Source organism: Nesoenas mayeri (assembly GCF_963082525.1).
Source record: "Nesoenas mayeri genome assembly, chromosome: 3".
In the NCBI taxonomy this organism is placed as follows: domain Eukaryota; kingdom Metazoa; phylum Chordata; class Aves; order Columbiformes; family Columbidae; genus Nesoenas; species Nesoenas mayeri.
In genome coordinates, this window is record NC_137544.1 from 24,762,745 (window position 1) to 24,778,115 (window position 15,371).

Below are 15,371 nucleotides of genomic sequence, written 5' to 3' on the forward strand. Positions count from 1 at the left end.
TTTAATGCAATGAAAGCTGCTCTTAATTGAATACTTTCTTAGTTTTTTTCTTTTTCATAATGTTAAACATATTCTCTAAACCACTGCATTCTATGATGCATTCCATGTTTGGTTGCATTTTAAAATAAAGTGTCTGTTTCCAGACAACCATCTTCATTTTCAGTAATTATTTTTTAGTACTGTAACTGGACAAGGGTAATGACCCATTTTGCAAAGGTTGCCTTTATAAGTATTTTAAAGCATTATTTAAAAAAAAAATCTCTGTTGTAGATTCTGACTGTTTCCAGATGAAAAAATATTTTCTTTGGAGTTGAGACAACTGTATACTACTCAGGCATTAAGATCTAATGTTTTGGGGGAGGGAGATGCTGGTAGTTTTGGATCGCTTTGCATGTAAGACTTGAGTTGAAGTAACAGCATCAACTCTCTTGAGTGTCAGATTTACTTTGTTTACAAAAAGTAGTGGCTAGAACTTTTGGAAAAATTAATCTAAATTTAGGCAATTTTTCTGTCCAGTCACCTAAAGCTCCATGAATCTGTAAGATTCTTAAAAAGAAACATTTCCTGGATCATGTAGTAGGAAAGCATCTGCTATATTGTAGAGTCTCTATTTTTTTCTATAACCAATCAAACAATACCTACTATATTTAAAGAGAGCCTGGAGAATGAAGTATGAACTGACCAGCCTATATATTTCAGCTGTGACTGATACTTTTTCAAAAAGTATAATACTATGTTACTACTTAAAATGTATAATACTACGGTAATATTTATGTACCAAGTATTTATTGTAAATGTACGTTATTTCCTATTTTAACCAAAAATGTAAGAAGCAATTTTGAAGCTTTACATTTTACAGAATGATGGAAGCATAAGTAATAGTTCCATTAAAATCTAGCACTTTGATTTGCAAGTTTGTAAGGGGTGAGACTGGACATTAGCTAGTAGCTTCATTTTCACAGGTAGGAATGCTATTCTTGGAGAATCCAAGCCAGTGGGTCACAGAAGGAGACGGCAGCATTACCTCAGTGTGCTCTTCATGATGACAGAACAGCTCCTACTAGCCACTGACTTAAGTGGAAAATCTCCTTGCAGTATTACTCGTCTTAGTCATCCACCTTCCAGAAATGTATTTATTGCGTGGAATTAGGATTCAATAGGAATTGCAGGCAGGTTCCTATAGCCCTGAAGACTGCACTGCCATTCACTATATTGGCACATGTATCTTATCCTACAATGTACTGTACCATTTGTTATCTTTGTGCATCTTGTGTATTACACTCACCCAGTGTGCACTAGTAAAATATACATTCTCTCTGTTGGGAAAAAAAACTATTACTAAAACTGGTTTAGGCAATAGGTGAAAAATGGAGTAAACGTTTTCTGAGTGAAATGAAAAAATGTCATATTTCATACGAGAGAAGGTCCTGCATCTACACAGTCTAGAATGGTTTTTACTACATAATTTTTAATTCAGATCTGATTTTTCTGCTTACCTGTATTTTAGTTCTTCACTTGCTAGAGAGAAGTGGTCATATAATGAATATGCCTCATTTCCTTCCCAGTCTTGCAGGTGTATTTTGAGAACATAACGCTTCTGATTAGTCAGCTGAGAAACAAACTCATTTCCCAGCCAGTACTCCCCAGCAGGATCGCCAAATCCCTGTAATTCAAGTTGTATATTAAAATAACTTTGTTTTGTTTTTTTTTTCTTCAAGTTTGAAATGATCGCTTTATCAGTTTTTAAGTTTAATAGTTTTCAGTATGTCAACTAAGAATTTTACTGTGTCTGTGAGGGTTATACATCTGTAATATTTCAAAAAGCTGATTTCAGCAAACACAAACTCTGGAATCTGAAATAATGAATCAATATTATTTAGTAGATTTGGAGAAGTTTCTCCCGTTGCCACTAGAAACACAAATATAAATATCATGGCATATCATGGAACAGTTGATTAAAGAAAAGTGAGGTTCCTCTAAAAACAAACATCACACTTGCAAGTCTGCTTAGGCAAACAACTTCTACTACTCTGACATTTTCTAAATTAACATCTAAGCACAAAGACGACTTCTAAAACCTGCTTACATTCTAAGGATGCTATTAATATCACTTTATTGTATCGGATCTCAGATAATAACAACAAATAATATTAAGGCTTCAGAAAATATTGTGTACCATCTTGTACTCTTTCCATGTCCGGTGAAAGTCCACGCTGCCATCTTCACGTCTCTGAATGACCGTCCAACCTCCTCCACCAGTTTCCATGTCACAGTAGGCCTACCAGAGTAACCATGGAACAGCATAAGTGCATGAAGTCACATGGAAACAACAATACAAAGCATGCACTTTGCATAATTCTGTATAGGGGCAAGTTTCAAAATGTACAAGTGCAAAATGTCTGTTAAACTAAAAGTTATGTTTTTCACAGCTTTCATACAAATCAGTTGTGCTTGTGCAGTGCTGAGGTACTGCAGATTTGTTCCCGAAGGGAGAAGCAATTTAGTAGGAACTGAAAAACATAAGAAGTTGAAGAAGATAAGTCCATCAAAATCTCATGTAGATTTTTCCTATCAGTAGCAATTTCATAAAGTTTGTGTAAATTTGGGATTATAATTTTTCCACACCAAAAAATTTCATGTCAGCCATCTCTAAGTGCTTCTAAAAGATGCCAGTTTTATGCCCTTGGAAAGGGAAATCCTTTTCTTTCTTGGGTGGAAAGCGTGGCATAGGCAAAGGGAGTGTACTTGTCACATCATCTCCTTCTAGTGTCATAGTAAATGTTTTAAAAGATGAGAAGATTACTGTTTGAGATTTCAGTGTATAGTTTCTAACTGCTGTACTTTGTGGTTGTGCACTTGCCCCCTTGAACTAGTTAAAAAGTGAAAATTATTTCGCCACCTATCGAGTAAGCATCATACAGTGAAACATTTTGCTTTCAGGCTCTTTCAAGGCCTCACATACTCAGCTTTGCTCACAGAGTGATTCCTTTGCTTTCCAGATCATTTACCTAGAAATCAATTATCTGACTAAACAACATGAAAATATTTACTATAGAACTTCAAATCTACATATACACTTCATTTTTAATTTAGGAAAGAATAAAGTCAATGAAGAAAAATGGCAGTAAAGATTACAGAAAATTATGAATAAAATAAGTTGATGTACTTTCATTACTTTTAACTAAAAATATTTAAGTGAATGGTGTATATTCATAAGTAATTTTAAGGATGGAGATAGCCTGTTCAGTAAAATTAAGATTAAGGAAAGGATTTGCTTAGTTTAAAATAAACACAGTAAATTGCTGTGTCAGTCTGCAGAGGGAACAATTTCTTCATAATTTATGTGAAAGACGAGGGGAGAGGAGGCATTTATTTGAACTATAGCTTCTTTTAAAAAAAAAAATCTCTATTCTCCAGTAAAATGATAAGCATATAAGGCTCTCTGTAACACTCATTACTAGAACAGAACTCTTCTGACCTTTCAGCCTAGCCTAGGTATTATATTCAAAAGGAAGAAATGTAACATTTCATAAAACTAGTAAAAATAGATACCAAGATTAGGCAGGCAGCAGGAGTCTTCAAACAGATGCCAAAAAGAATAAAGAGATTAGCCTCTCAAATTACAACAAATTGTCAAGGGGAATATTTGATTTATCTTGTGAACTGCTTCAGTACTTACAGTTCTAGCAGTTGTAGCACTGGGAGGGCTAAGGTCAGCTCTTTATATTTTTCACCTTCAGCTAAAGATCAGCACTGTATTTTTGAAAATGCCATAAGGTACATGTAACCAGAAGTGGCCCCTTTTCCAAGGATTATAAGCACATAAGCCATCAGTTTGATGCCTTCACTGTCTAGGAAGTTGACTTTCAGAACAAGTATCTTTTTGTCTTGTACCTTAGGGTATTTGAGGTGTGTTTTCAGACCTACTTTCTGAGTGGTAAGGCTCTGGCTGAGCTATTAGGATGAAGATCCACTACAGTTTTTATACCAAAGCAAGTGCTGTTAGCGCCTCTGTGCAGTTTCTCTTTGCATCACTTTTGGCTGTTGTCTGAACACTTTTGAGTCATGATGCTCAATGATTTTGTGTTCTGCTATCTTTAGCTCCTAAAGATGTGACTAGATAAGAATTGCGGTCTTAGTTGCCTTGTTCTGGAAAAAAAAATAACTACACATGTGGTTTATAATGTAATTTGACCTAGTACCAGTTACCAGTGAAAAAGACAGATGACGACACTCTTGAAATTCACAAAAAATCCCTCATCTGACCTCTTATTGTATCGGAGAAGCTACACATATGTTCTTTTTTAATGCTTGAGGTTGGAAACAATTTGTGTATATGTATTTTAGACACACAGTCAATGGCTTGGGCTCTTTTTGAAATCTTTATCTAATTGTTTGAATGACCACTTTTTAGGAAAGTTATGCAACCCCTTTTTTGTTGGTAAATTCAAACTTGCCCAAATCACTTTCTGCAATAAAGTTTTGGTTAAAGGGGCCTCAGCTTGCAATGTGTGTTGATTCTGGGATGAAAATTCAGCTCAACAGAGGTAGAAATAGGGAAGAGCTCAGACAATGCTTCAGCAAGTATTTTAAGTTTTGAGGTAATGTGCTGGTGATAGTTGTGATAACGGCTGAGCTAATGTATTAGGGTCATCCAGCCTCAACTATTCTGCGTGCTTAGGACCAGGAGGTTAATTGGTTCGGATAACTGCTGTAAACATGAAGCTGTTGACTTTTCATGGGTTCGCCTCTGCCATTTTTGCTCACGTCAGCAGTCTTTGGCTGTTTTTCCTCTGTGTTTTTGAAAGGACTTAGCTTTTGTCCTGGTGCAGAACAGGAAAGCTTGAAAGCTTGAAAATATTAATGGAATGAAATAATTGTTTTCCTCTCAGCTCTCGTATGCAATTCTTTAGTTTTGGATTATGATGGGAGACAAACTAGTAAAGTGGGGTCGGTTACAGATTACACAGAAGTTGTTTATAAGCCTGTTGGGAGGTCAGAAGGTGTTACAAGAGGAAAAGACAAAAACATAAACAGTAGTGCAGCACTTTTGGCAAATAAAAAAGGTCATTCTGTTTCCTGGTCCGAGTGGTCATCCACATCATAAACAGTTGACAATGGTGTAACGTGTTGATTATCCCTAAACCTTCACTTCCCTTGACAACTCCTCTTGTGCATTTATATTTGTATAAAAAACTTGCATCAGATTAAAACGTTTTTGTCTCTTATTTTTCATGTCATATAGTAAGCAAAACCTTCACTGTCTTTTTATGTGCCTTTTGTGTTCTATACGCAGTGGGCAGAATAAGACTAAAATTCCTTCATATTATTAAATGAATTAGTAATTTAATTAGATTTTTATACTTTAATTATGTTTTTAACCTAGTCAGTTATTAAAATGAGTATTTTTGCAAAGTGTTTTAAGCCTTCATGTTCAAATGTAAAGCATTTAATATTTTCTAGTCTAGCAAATTTCCAATTGTGTTTTTGTTTCAGGAAAATAATATTTTGGTAGGTTTTAGTTTTGTAGAAATGTGCATTATTCTGACTTCTCATATCACATAAATTGCCTTAACATTTATGGCTTTGAAAATGCAGTGTCAGAGTTTATGACAAATTTTCGTTCTGTAATAGGGCATGCACTTGTGTTTGCTTTTAGAAAAAAAAGCGTACTCTATATAATATATATGATAGTAAAATTAAAACGAAAGGTAAATGCTTGAGACAAGTAATATTAAGAGATTCAAGGAATGTAACCCTTCCTCAGATGTCTAACAGAGACTGCTGCAATCTATTACTTTAGAGATGCAGTAGCTTGCATGTCCTTAAGCATTTAAAAGTGATTGTAGATATCTATGCTACTTAAATACTATTCTGCTTCACGTGTATTAAAACACTTTCTTGCATCTTATATAACTGTTTTTCTCACAAAACAGATGTATTGAATATAGACTAGACTACTCAAAAGGAAAATCAGCCTCTTTTTTCCCCTCCAAAAAAAAAAATCATCTCTAGATGACATCTGCAAAAATTGCAGGTTTTATGTATTGTATTTTATAGATCTTACCTAAACAAATTGCTTATTTCCTTTAGTTGAGAGCTTTGTAAGGGTAAAGATCAAAGTCTGGCTTGGGCTAGATGAAGTTCTGGCACTTCAAAGACTAGTCACTGGTGAACTTAATTTCTAAACCTTTTCTGTCAAAACTTGGAAAAGAAACATACTTTCTCTGTCAGAGTTTTACCTATTGCTTTTCCACATGTGCCCTCATTTTTGTCTTTTTTTGTACATTTTCTGTTAGTTTTTTTCCCAAGTATTTCTGATATAAGTAGAGCCTTAGGAATCCCATAAAATATTTCACTTTATTGTAATGAAACATCTATAATATAAAATAATAAAATAAAAACATTATTAAATTATGTAGTATTTGTCTAAGAAATATATTAAGCATTCTTGCCTATATTCAAATGTCCCTTAGCCTCCTCAGCATGCTGTGTCTGAAAAGTTAGAAACAAACATTCATCATTTGAGCCCTGTTACTCAGAATGCTCACTGCAGATTTTGGCTCTTTATCCTCCCAGTCCACTTGGAACTTTTCTCCCTTTCAGGTTTTACCGATTGTTTCAACTGAATTATACTATCTGAAGCTTTATCATTTTATTTACTTCAGTAGATGGAGCATCTCTGTCAGGCACCCAATGTTTCATCCTCTGAGTGCCATTTTTAGCTCGAGGTCTCTTCTATAGAGGTATGGGGTATTGCTTTAACTTAAATTGACATCTTACCTTCTTTTCTTGTGCAGTGTTTGGAACTGTTAAGGTGTAGATTCCACTTGTTGTCAGCCCAGATTTGAAAGCTTCAGCACAGTCTTTGAAGCTGATTTGCTCCTCTTTAGCGATGAAGTTGTTCTTAGCTGCTAAGGATACAATAGAAATTGAAGGCATTAAGAGGAGATTAATAAAAGTTACTAAGAAGCAATTAATAATCTAATCAGCTTAAAGCCTTGCAGTTCCAAAAAATATGCCTGGTCCTGAAAGAAGTGACAGCTCGAAGGATCAATTATGTGTATTATTACTTTATATTATTTAGAGATGTTATTCTGATGAGCGTTGTTGCTTGATAGGTTGCAAAGTGCTGACATTTACGAATACGTCAAATAAAAAAACCCCAGGACACAGCATCTCATCAGCTGAACAGTTTCTGCTTCCAGTCTTTGCCTTTGCTGAACTCCTACATGCATCGCAACCTCTGCCCACATTACCTACTGTTACAAACATACCTCACTAGCAACTGATTATATTAATGACAGCCTTTGTCCAGTACTCTAATATTGTGAAATATAACATATGAGTTATGAAATCTTTGATATACAGCTGACTGGAATAACTACTCTTACAAAGTTTTAGCTAGTTTTTCTGCCCCTGTGCTGAGCAGGAGCCACTTTATATGTCCCAAGCAAAAGCCTGGTAGCTCAGCCCAGCCCACTAAAGAAACATCCCTTCTGGAATTCATTTGTGTAAAAAATACATTGTAATATGTCTAAGCCTCCTTATTTTACAGAACAATCTAAGGCTCATCTTCTTGTTCAGTTTTTTATTAACTATGGAGGTTGGAATTTCCTGGCATTTCTCCTGCTGACTGATATTTCATATTTGACCCTTTTGGGGTTGGTTCTGTGTATTTTCCCTTTTAATTTAATCTAACAAGCACAGCCAGTTAGTGCAAAGTTTTAGGTGCCATATAAATCATGCTTGTATTACAGTTGCTTATTATGTTCTTTTTAGCTTGCTTATTCATTATTTACCTGTTTACATGCTTCGCCTTAAATATAAAAATAACACATTCAGTGTTTTAATTGCTTTTCCACACTCTTTTGTTTGTATATGGTCTTAGAAGCTTTCCCTGCTAATTTTGTCTTTTTGGCAAACATTCATTATTTTTTCCACTCTGGGTTTAACAGTGTTGTAGCCAACATGACTTTGACTTGTTTACTTATTTGTGCACTAGCATAGCAGATAACATCAGCAGGAACATGTACAGCCTTGGTAATGGTATTTAAGGGGACAGTGTCAGTTATTCAGACAAAAAACTTGGGATTTACTTTGTTTAGAAAAACCTACAACATCATATTATTTAGAACACTATTGAAAGCAAGGACTTGCGAACACACTTTTCCTTTTTTGTGATCCACCTTACAGTGATGTAGCATAGTCCATCTATGCTGTCTTTTAAGTTGTTATGAAAACTGTTTTGAATTTTTCCTAGTATTTAATTTTAAATCATTTTTTTAGAGGTTCTATACGCTTATGTGTTTCCAGCCCTGAGAACCTGACAGGCAAACATGCCAGATTCCTTATTCTTTTAGATATTAATAAAACAACTATACCTTCTTAATTTGTCAAAGTTTCGTATCAGACAAGAAATTCAAGTGAAGGAATTTGTTAATTTGTTTAGTCATAACTTTCATTTTATGGTTTGTGTGGGTTTTTTATGGAGCATATGAATCAGCATAAATTTGGAAGCTATGCTTGGTGGCTATGATTTGTTGCAGGGCTGTCAGGCATATGGGAGTGAGATTATTGCCTGTAAAATTTGCTAGGTTGAAGGATTTTTAGGACAAACAGGGAAGCTTCAGTAAAAGACTGGAGGACTTTGGGGACCACCTGCTGCCCTGGACTGGTGCTTTCTGTTTGGGGCATATAAAAACTGGGCCAGTACTGATTTCTTTGCCTTCAATAGCCACTATAATTTGTCCTTTCTTTGATCAACTCTATGTGCATCGAGAAATGAGCAGTGACAGAAGTAACCTTTGTGAGCCAGGAAGAGAATCTACATCATGCAGCCTAACCCAGATATGTGGTCAAGGGAGTGGGTATTGCCAGACGAGTGTATGCCATGTGAGATGAATCACACTTGGCATCTCTGGATTTTGTTGAACCACTGGAGAAATGGGCAGGGAAACCAATCAAAACCACAGAAGATGAGCAAAATGTTGAAAAGAAACCACATAAACGTTGTGGTTGTTCCCCCCACCCCTAAAAATAGGTTAGTTAACTCAGATGTAGAATTTAAATGGAAAAAAAATGCTTTTTGAGAAGCAGAAGTGTGAGGAAACTGGTAGTAAGACTTTAGACATAATAATGTACACAACTTATGGAATGTCACTCAAATGATATAAGCATGTCTGCTTTTACTTACAGTTTGGTGTAGATATCATAGTAAGCAAGTTATGAACAGTCTCCATCAGATCATGTTGCTGTTTTTGTAGTACTGAGTTGTTTACTGTAGCTGTAACTAACTGCTTTTCTAGTTCTTCTATAGTAGAATTCTGCTTGGCTACTAGAACTTGAAGCTGATCTTTTTCATCTTTTATTGACTGCAGCTGAAGTGTGTGCTTGTCTTCCATCTCAAGAACTCTTTTTTCTAGAAAGCTAAATAAAAGATTACAGTTAGGCTCTCAGAAAGCAATTGTGGGCTCATGTAAAGAGAATCAAGCTGTTGCAGAAGTTTCTTTCTTCATAAGTACTCAACTTCATTCATGATGCTGTGCATGCAGTAGAAAGCTAGATGAAAGCTGAGTTTGGTTTGATATAGGTGCTTTATTATACAATTAATTAGTACATTAGTAAGCAATATTATCAAGTATAGTCTGTATTGCAGGCTTTTAAAGTGTAACAATGGGGTTTTTGATAATTCAGCATTGTGAAAGGAAAGGTATAGTTGGGACCTGAAAAAAAGGATAGTAGTACTAGAAGTACAGGGAGTATAATATGGATGTAAAGCCAAACTATCTGTTACCTATGACTATAAGGTGTCTGGAGTACCATTTGCTCACAGGTTAGGCATAATAGTGAAAGATGTCATGTTTTTACCCTATTAAAAATTGAACTTATTTAAAGATGAACCTATGAATTTTTCAAATGTCCTGTAATTATAATCCAATATATATTTAAAGAAAAAGTTACAGTTTTAAGACAGGGAAATATGCAAAAAGTTTCTTGAAGTTGCGTTACCCATCTCCAGTTCTGGACCTGGCATGAGTAGGTAACTGGCTGGAAAATTATTTCATTGGTAATTGTTCTGATGCAGACTCTGAAAAAGCTGATGTTAAAAGATGTATGGCTGGAAAGGAGAAGCTCACCTAAAATCCACTACTGTAACTGAAAAAAATCCTGAACTCTATAACTATGTTCCAAGCAGATTAGCTCAATGTCATATCATCTTTTGTTTGGTGAGAAATAATGCTTTTACGTTTCTGTGGGTTTTACAAAGGTCATCTAAAATCTGCTGCTGAGTTCCAATGCAAAAAAAAAAAAGAGTGGCAGTTTAAAATTCAGTATTTACTTTGCTTTCCATTTGATAAGGATGCTTGTTTTTATTAAGCTGGCAGATAAGACCTTTAGGGAGCATATATAAACGCAGTAGAGCAGTGAACAAAAATGTCAAAACATGTCTCCTTTTTTTTAAAGCTAATTCTTTTAAAATAAAAAGCACTTTGCACATATGGTTCTCATTGAAAAACACGGCTTTGAAGGAGAAAATTTACTGTTATTGCTGCTTTTAGATTTCTCTGTAAACTATTTATTGCCAAAAGTAAAATAAGACCCTGGTGATAGGAGAACGAAACTAGCTTGAAAAAGGTATGAGTGTTTGGCCAACAGCTGAGTGCAGAAATGGACAGGAGTAACAGTTGGTGATCAGTCTGAATTTCTGAAGATTGATTAGTTAAGGAACATTGAATATGAGTAGTAGTTGACTTTTCTTACCATGGCAGAAAAACCTGTGGAAATTACATGATTGTGTATTTGGATAGCTGTGTACTACATGGCAATAAAATTTTAGAGATGTGGTTGCACTGGCTTAGTTTGAGTCAAGCTACATAATCCATAACTTCATCTGGATAAGTCTAAAGAAGAACATGAATTGGCTACAACTGAAGTACTGAGAAGTGCTTAAGAACCTTAAGCTCCTCATAGATAGTGAAGAATTATATATAAACAGAACACAAGAAGAATAAACCTGCATGATTGCCTAGGACTTCAATAATATATGACCTTTGTAATGAGTGCAGCTGGTTGTGGGGAGCTTCTGTACAAGGCCTTATGTTTTTTTACTTGAGTATATTTGTCCTTAAACCCATTAGAAGGTCACTTCAGGGAATAGCAATAAACTTACCTGTTTTTTTCTTGTAATTTAGTTATCTCATTGGTCTGATCTGAAATCTGTCTTTCTAGTTTGTTTGTTGAAAGAGAGTGTTCCAAAAGCTGAAGTTCAAGTCTGGTTGTCTGGTTTAATACCTAAATAAAATTTATAAAAATATTCAAAAATTAATACTCTTCTTTTAAGTAAATTGTAATTTATTTATGTTGTGAAATCATGCAAATCTCTAAGCCTATAATTAAAAAAATGGTTTTGAACACTTAATTTGAGCAATAATGCTCATAGAATTAGAATGAAGAAGAACAAAGAGTTACACTATTTTTTTTGTTACACTACCATATATCATTGAGAATATTTCAGTAGTATGCTGCGTTTCAGATCCATGGCTGAGAGCTACTGTGCCTTTTAGTTTTTGCTGTCATACCTTGTCCTCTGTTATGATATTCTTATTCCATTACTGGAACTATCATGGTTGTTGTTCAGAGAATAATTTAAATTGAGTTGTTTTCTCAATCTGGTGTAGAAAGAAAGTACTTTGCTTATCTCTCACTAGTTGAAATCTTGGCCCAGTCCTGAAATCACTAGACAGTTTCCTCTTAGCTATTTTCCTTAATCCCAAATTGTATTTTAAAGTGTTTATCATGTGAACCGCACTTTTGTTGATTCATTCCTTGCATGTTAATCTTAGCTTTTCTATACATATTGTTTACTGTCTACATTTATTTGCATCTTTAAATGAAGAAATGCAGATATTAGGAAATACGGAAGATACTTTTCAGTTTGTATCGGATTGTATTACTTTTAGGCATGTTTTCTAGAAATATTTTCTCATTGTTTTAGAACAGCTTTTTTTAATCCAGCAGAATCTGGCTTTCCTTGGCAGGAAGAATTGATTACTCATGTCCTTCATGTTAAACAGTCATTCAGGACATGATTTCACACTTCAGTGTAATTGAAAACTATTGCCAGAAGTAAGTGTCCTTGAGAGAGCAATTGTTTGGTTAATTTCCTTATGTTGCTAATTAAGCTCTTAACCCAGTCACCAGTAATTTCAAGCAGAGAAGGAAAGTTACAGTGATGATTTTCTTCCTCTGAGCAGAAAATAATTGAATAATTTCCATAAAGATGTTACTGTGAATTAATAAACACATTCTCTCAACATGTGCAAAACACTGGGCTCCTGCATAATGAGAAAGTTGAATTCAGTATGCCTGTGAGCTATGAACTATCACTTAATCAAAGAGTTCACAAAGCTTGGTTTAGATTAAAAAATGTAATTTAAATCATTGGATGAATTCTACAGACAGTAAAATGTCTAACAAGGATTTTAGGTTTGCATGCAATTTGCATTATATAAAATGTTATGTGCTGCGTGCTATATTCATTATTTGTGTTAGGAATTACATATCTGAGTTTTCCTACCATGTTAGCAAAACTACAAATACATACCATTCTACATCGATTTGACTTGTCCTTAGAACATATTAAAAACTGTGTTCTATTTCACAGAAAGTCTTATTGTAGTGAATGCTTTTCAATTAAAGCAATAGTTAAAGATAAACCCTTTTTTTTGTTTGTTTGAAATAAATTAGAGAACAATATGTACAGCAGGCAACTTTACTACTATGTGAATATGCTTTCCCAGTAGCCTCATCCTAATTCCTTTTTTCTTGATCTATCTCTGAGTCATTTATTTATCCTTCTGTTAAATAACAGTAACATAGTGCATTGTGCTGGAAATTAAATGTTAACTCACTTATAGTATCTGTGAAAATATTCATAAAAAGAAGCATTTTTCTTGATAAGAAGTTTTAAAAAATACAAAAGAAAAAGTAAATGTAAAAAAGCAATTGACCTGGTAAATGGAACAAAGGCAGTTTGAAGGAACTCTTCTAGCTAAGATCTGGTCGTGAAAGGTGAATAATCAACAGAGATACACAACAAGGCCTGTATAAAAGCATACTAGTACCCAACTGATGCTTGCACATAGTATCGTAGTTTTAAGTATATTATCTTTAAAGATGAATGTAACAATTATCTTGCTGGAGATACTTCAAATGCTGCTGTAATGGAATTATTTTAAGTGACAACAGTGAGCTTGAGATGGAACAATGAATGGAACCAAATACTAATATTTCCCTAAGCTGGGTAGAGCTGTTGATTAAAATGATTGACTTCTAATTGCTGAATATGTATAGTTGTAGGTGTTTGGGAAGTAGAAGCATTTTTAGGTTGAAATTCATTACTTACTTGTGCTTCAACATCTGTTAATTTGCGGGTCTGTTCAGCTGTTTGATTTAGTAAGTTTGTGCCTATTTCAATCATTACTGCAGTCTGGTTCTGCACTGCAGTTTGCTGGATCTCTACCATTTCTTTCTTCATACTGTCTTGGATGTAATTCTCAAGCTACATGGGAAAGGAAAGAGAGAAGATAGTTGCATTCTTTAAATGTTGGAGGGGGGGGTAGTACAGTAAGCCTGCTGGCCGCCTTGCTAAACAAATTTGTTCCTTGTCCTTGTCTGTTACACATTTGTGTGAAGTTTCCCAATGTTAAGCTCTGTGAGAGGAAGGGCAAATAGGACAAGGAATGCGTGGCCACCCGTGGTCTAAAGGCAGGAACAGAGATTTGCAGGAGGTAAGCAGAAGGCACAGCGGTGAGAACGCTGGCGGACGCTTGGAAGCCTCAGTGCTCCCACTGTTGTAACCACCAGAGGAGCTTCACCAGCTTCAGCAGCGATGGGAATTTTTTGGAAGACAAAAGCTTAGGAGTTTAGTCATCTTCCTGTATCTAGACTTAAATATTTTCAAAAGCATATTTCATCACATGGCTAGAAGTCAGAGAAGAGGTCAGATGTCACTTAACACTCTTATGCGCACATTTTTGTCAGAGAGAATTTCAAATAAAGACACGAAACAGTAGGAAAACCTATAAATACTCTAAATACTTAATATTTGGGAATGCAAAAGCTGTCTTAAATACTTGATTCTGAAGCCATTTCTATGTCTAAACTAATAAGGCTTTTTTCGGTAGTCATAATAGAGTACACTGCTTTCAAGGAAATCAAGTAGAAAATTAGTAGCAAGGAGAAAATTCATTTAACCTTTCATGAAGTCTTTCTTTCCATGCCTCTGGATTACCCAAAGGCAGTCAGACTTTTCTCCATGTTCCCTTAATGTAATTTTCTCAATAACTTTAAAAATATTTCCTATTTCTTTCATGAGTCATTGCTTGTGTTTGAACTCTCTGTTAAAAATCTGGGCCCTGTGGTCATTTTTTTGTTGTTGACTGAGAAATTTTCTAGAATCAAACTTCTACTTTACTTCAACATTGTTCTAGCAAGAGAACCATAATAATTTTTGAGTTTCATGCTGTACCTACAGAGAGGATACTAGCTAATAATAAACAGCTAGTGTCATTAAGCACAAATTATAAAGTGTCACCAATACCTAATCTAAGGAAAATGGTAAAACAAGTTAATATCTTGATTTTTTTTAAATATTATTTTGATAATCCTATTTAGATATGAATAGTGGTTTGCAGTGAGGAGGAGCTTTGATCATTATTGTATGGCTGCTTTCCATAGCAGTGAGGAAAAAGCAGGTTATGATTTAATATTCTGTCAAACCATTGTTCAGATATAGCCATTCTGCTTCTGACCAGCTAAAGATCAATTGCCAGATCTAACAGCTTGGAAAAGTTTCCCCCTTCAATATTTCTTGAGCAAGGACTGTTGTGGGTTTTGGTTTTTGTTTTTCTGACTCCACAGCTGGTTTTTAAAAGTGACAAATGACGAAAATAGGGTGGAGTAAGAAGTAAAAATTTCTAGAACTGGAAGTATATTCTTAGTTTGAAATAAGCATAATTTCTTTTTATCCAGTGTGACCAAACTGTCAAAGCAGTATTTTTTCACTCCTTTCTCCCCATGCATCTGGTGAACCGCTATGTACAACAGGTGTCAGATCTGACACAGGCTTTGACGGGCGTCTGTTACACTGTGCATAAGGGTACTTGCTTCCCAGATATACCACCAGGATTTAAAAGTAGCCTTTAGAGAATCCTTAGGTGGGTTTTTGGTGATATTGTGTTTGGGTTGTTGTTTTTGCACAATCACCTTTTTGAATACAAAAAGTGACCACACGATCAACTGGGTTTTGGCACGATAATCTAACATGGGTGTATTCAATTGCCATTACACTATGGCAAGTCAAGTTC

The 15,371-nt window shown here is 34.9% G+C and overlaps 2 protein-coding genes across 6 annotated transcripts in view; one reads left to right on the top strand and one right to left on the bottom strand.

Moving 5' to 3' along the window:
* MCPH1 (microcephalin 1) overlaps positions 1-15,371 on the top strand; it is a gene marked incomplete at both ends in the record, with an annotated part of 125,413 nt that overhangs the window by 53,752 nt on the left and 56,290 nt on the right. The window lies entirely within an intron of this gene.
* Positions 1-15,371, bottom strand: part of ANGPT2 (angiopoietin 2) — a gene marked incomplete at both ends in the record, with an annotated part of 38,949 nt that overhangs the window by 4,324 nt on the left and 19,254 nt on the right. The window contains 6 exons of one of the 3 annotated variants that reach the window (XM_080342423.1): positions 1,497-1,663; positions 2,177-2,278; positions 6,784-6,911; positions 9,197-9,429; positions 11,174-11,295; positions 13,409-13,564. In XM_080342423.1, coding sequence (XP_080198549.1) covers positions 1,497-1,663; positions 2,177-2,278; positions 6,784-6,911; positions 9,197-9,429; positions 11,174-11,295; positions 13,409-13,564 — 908 coding nt within the window. Of the gene's footprint in view, positions 1-1,496; positions 1,664-2,176; positions 2,279-6,783; positions 6,915-9,196; positions 9,430-11,173; positions 11,296-13,408; positions 13,565-15,371 lie in introns of all 3 variants that reach the window. The other 2 variants (XM_080342422.1, XM_080342424.1) reach the window with 2 other exon arrangements.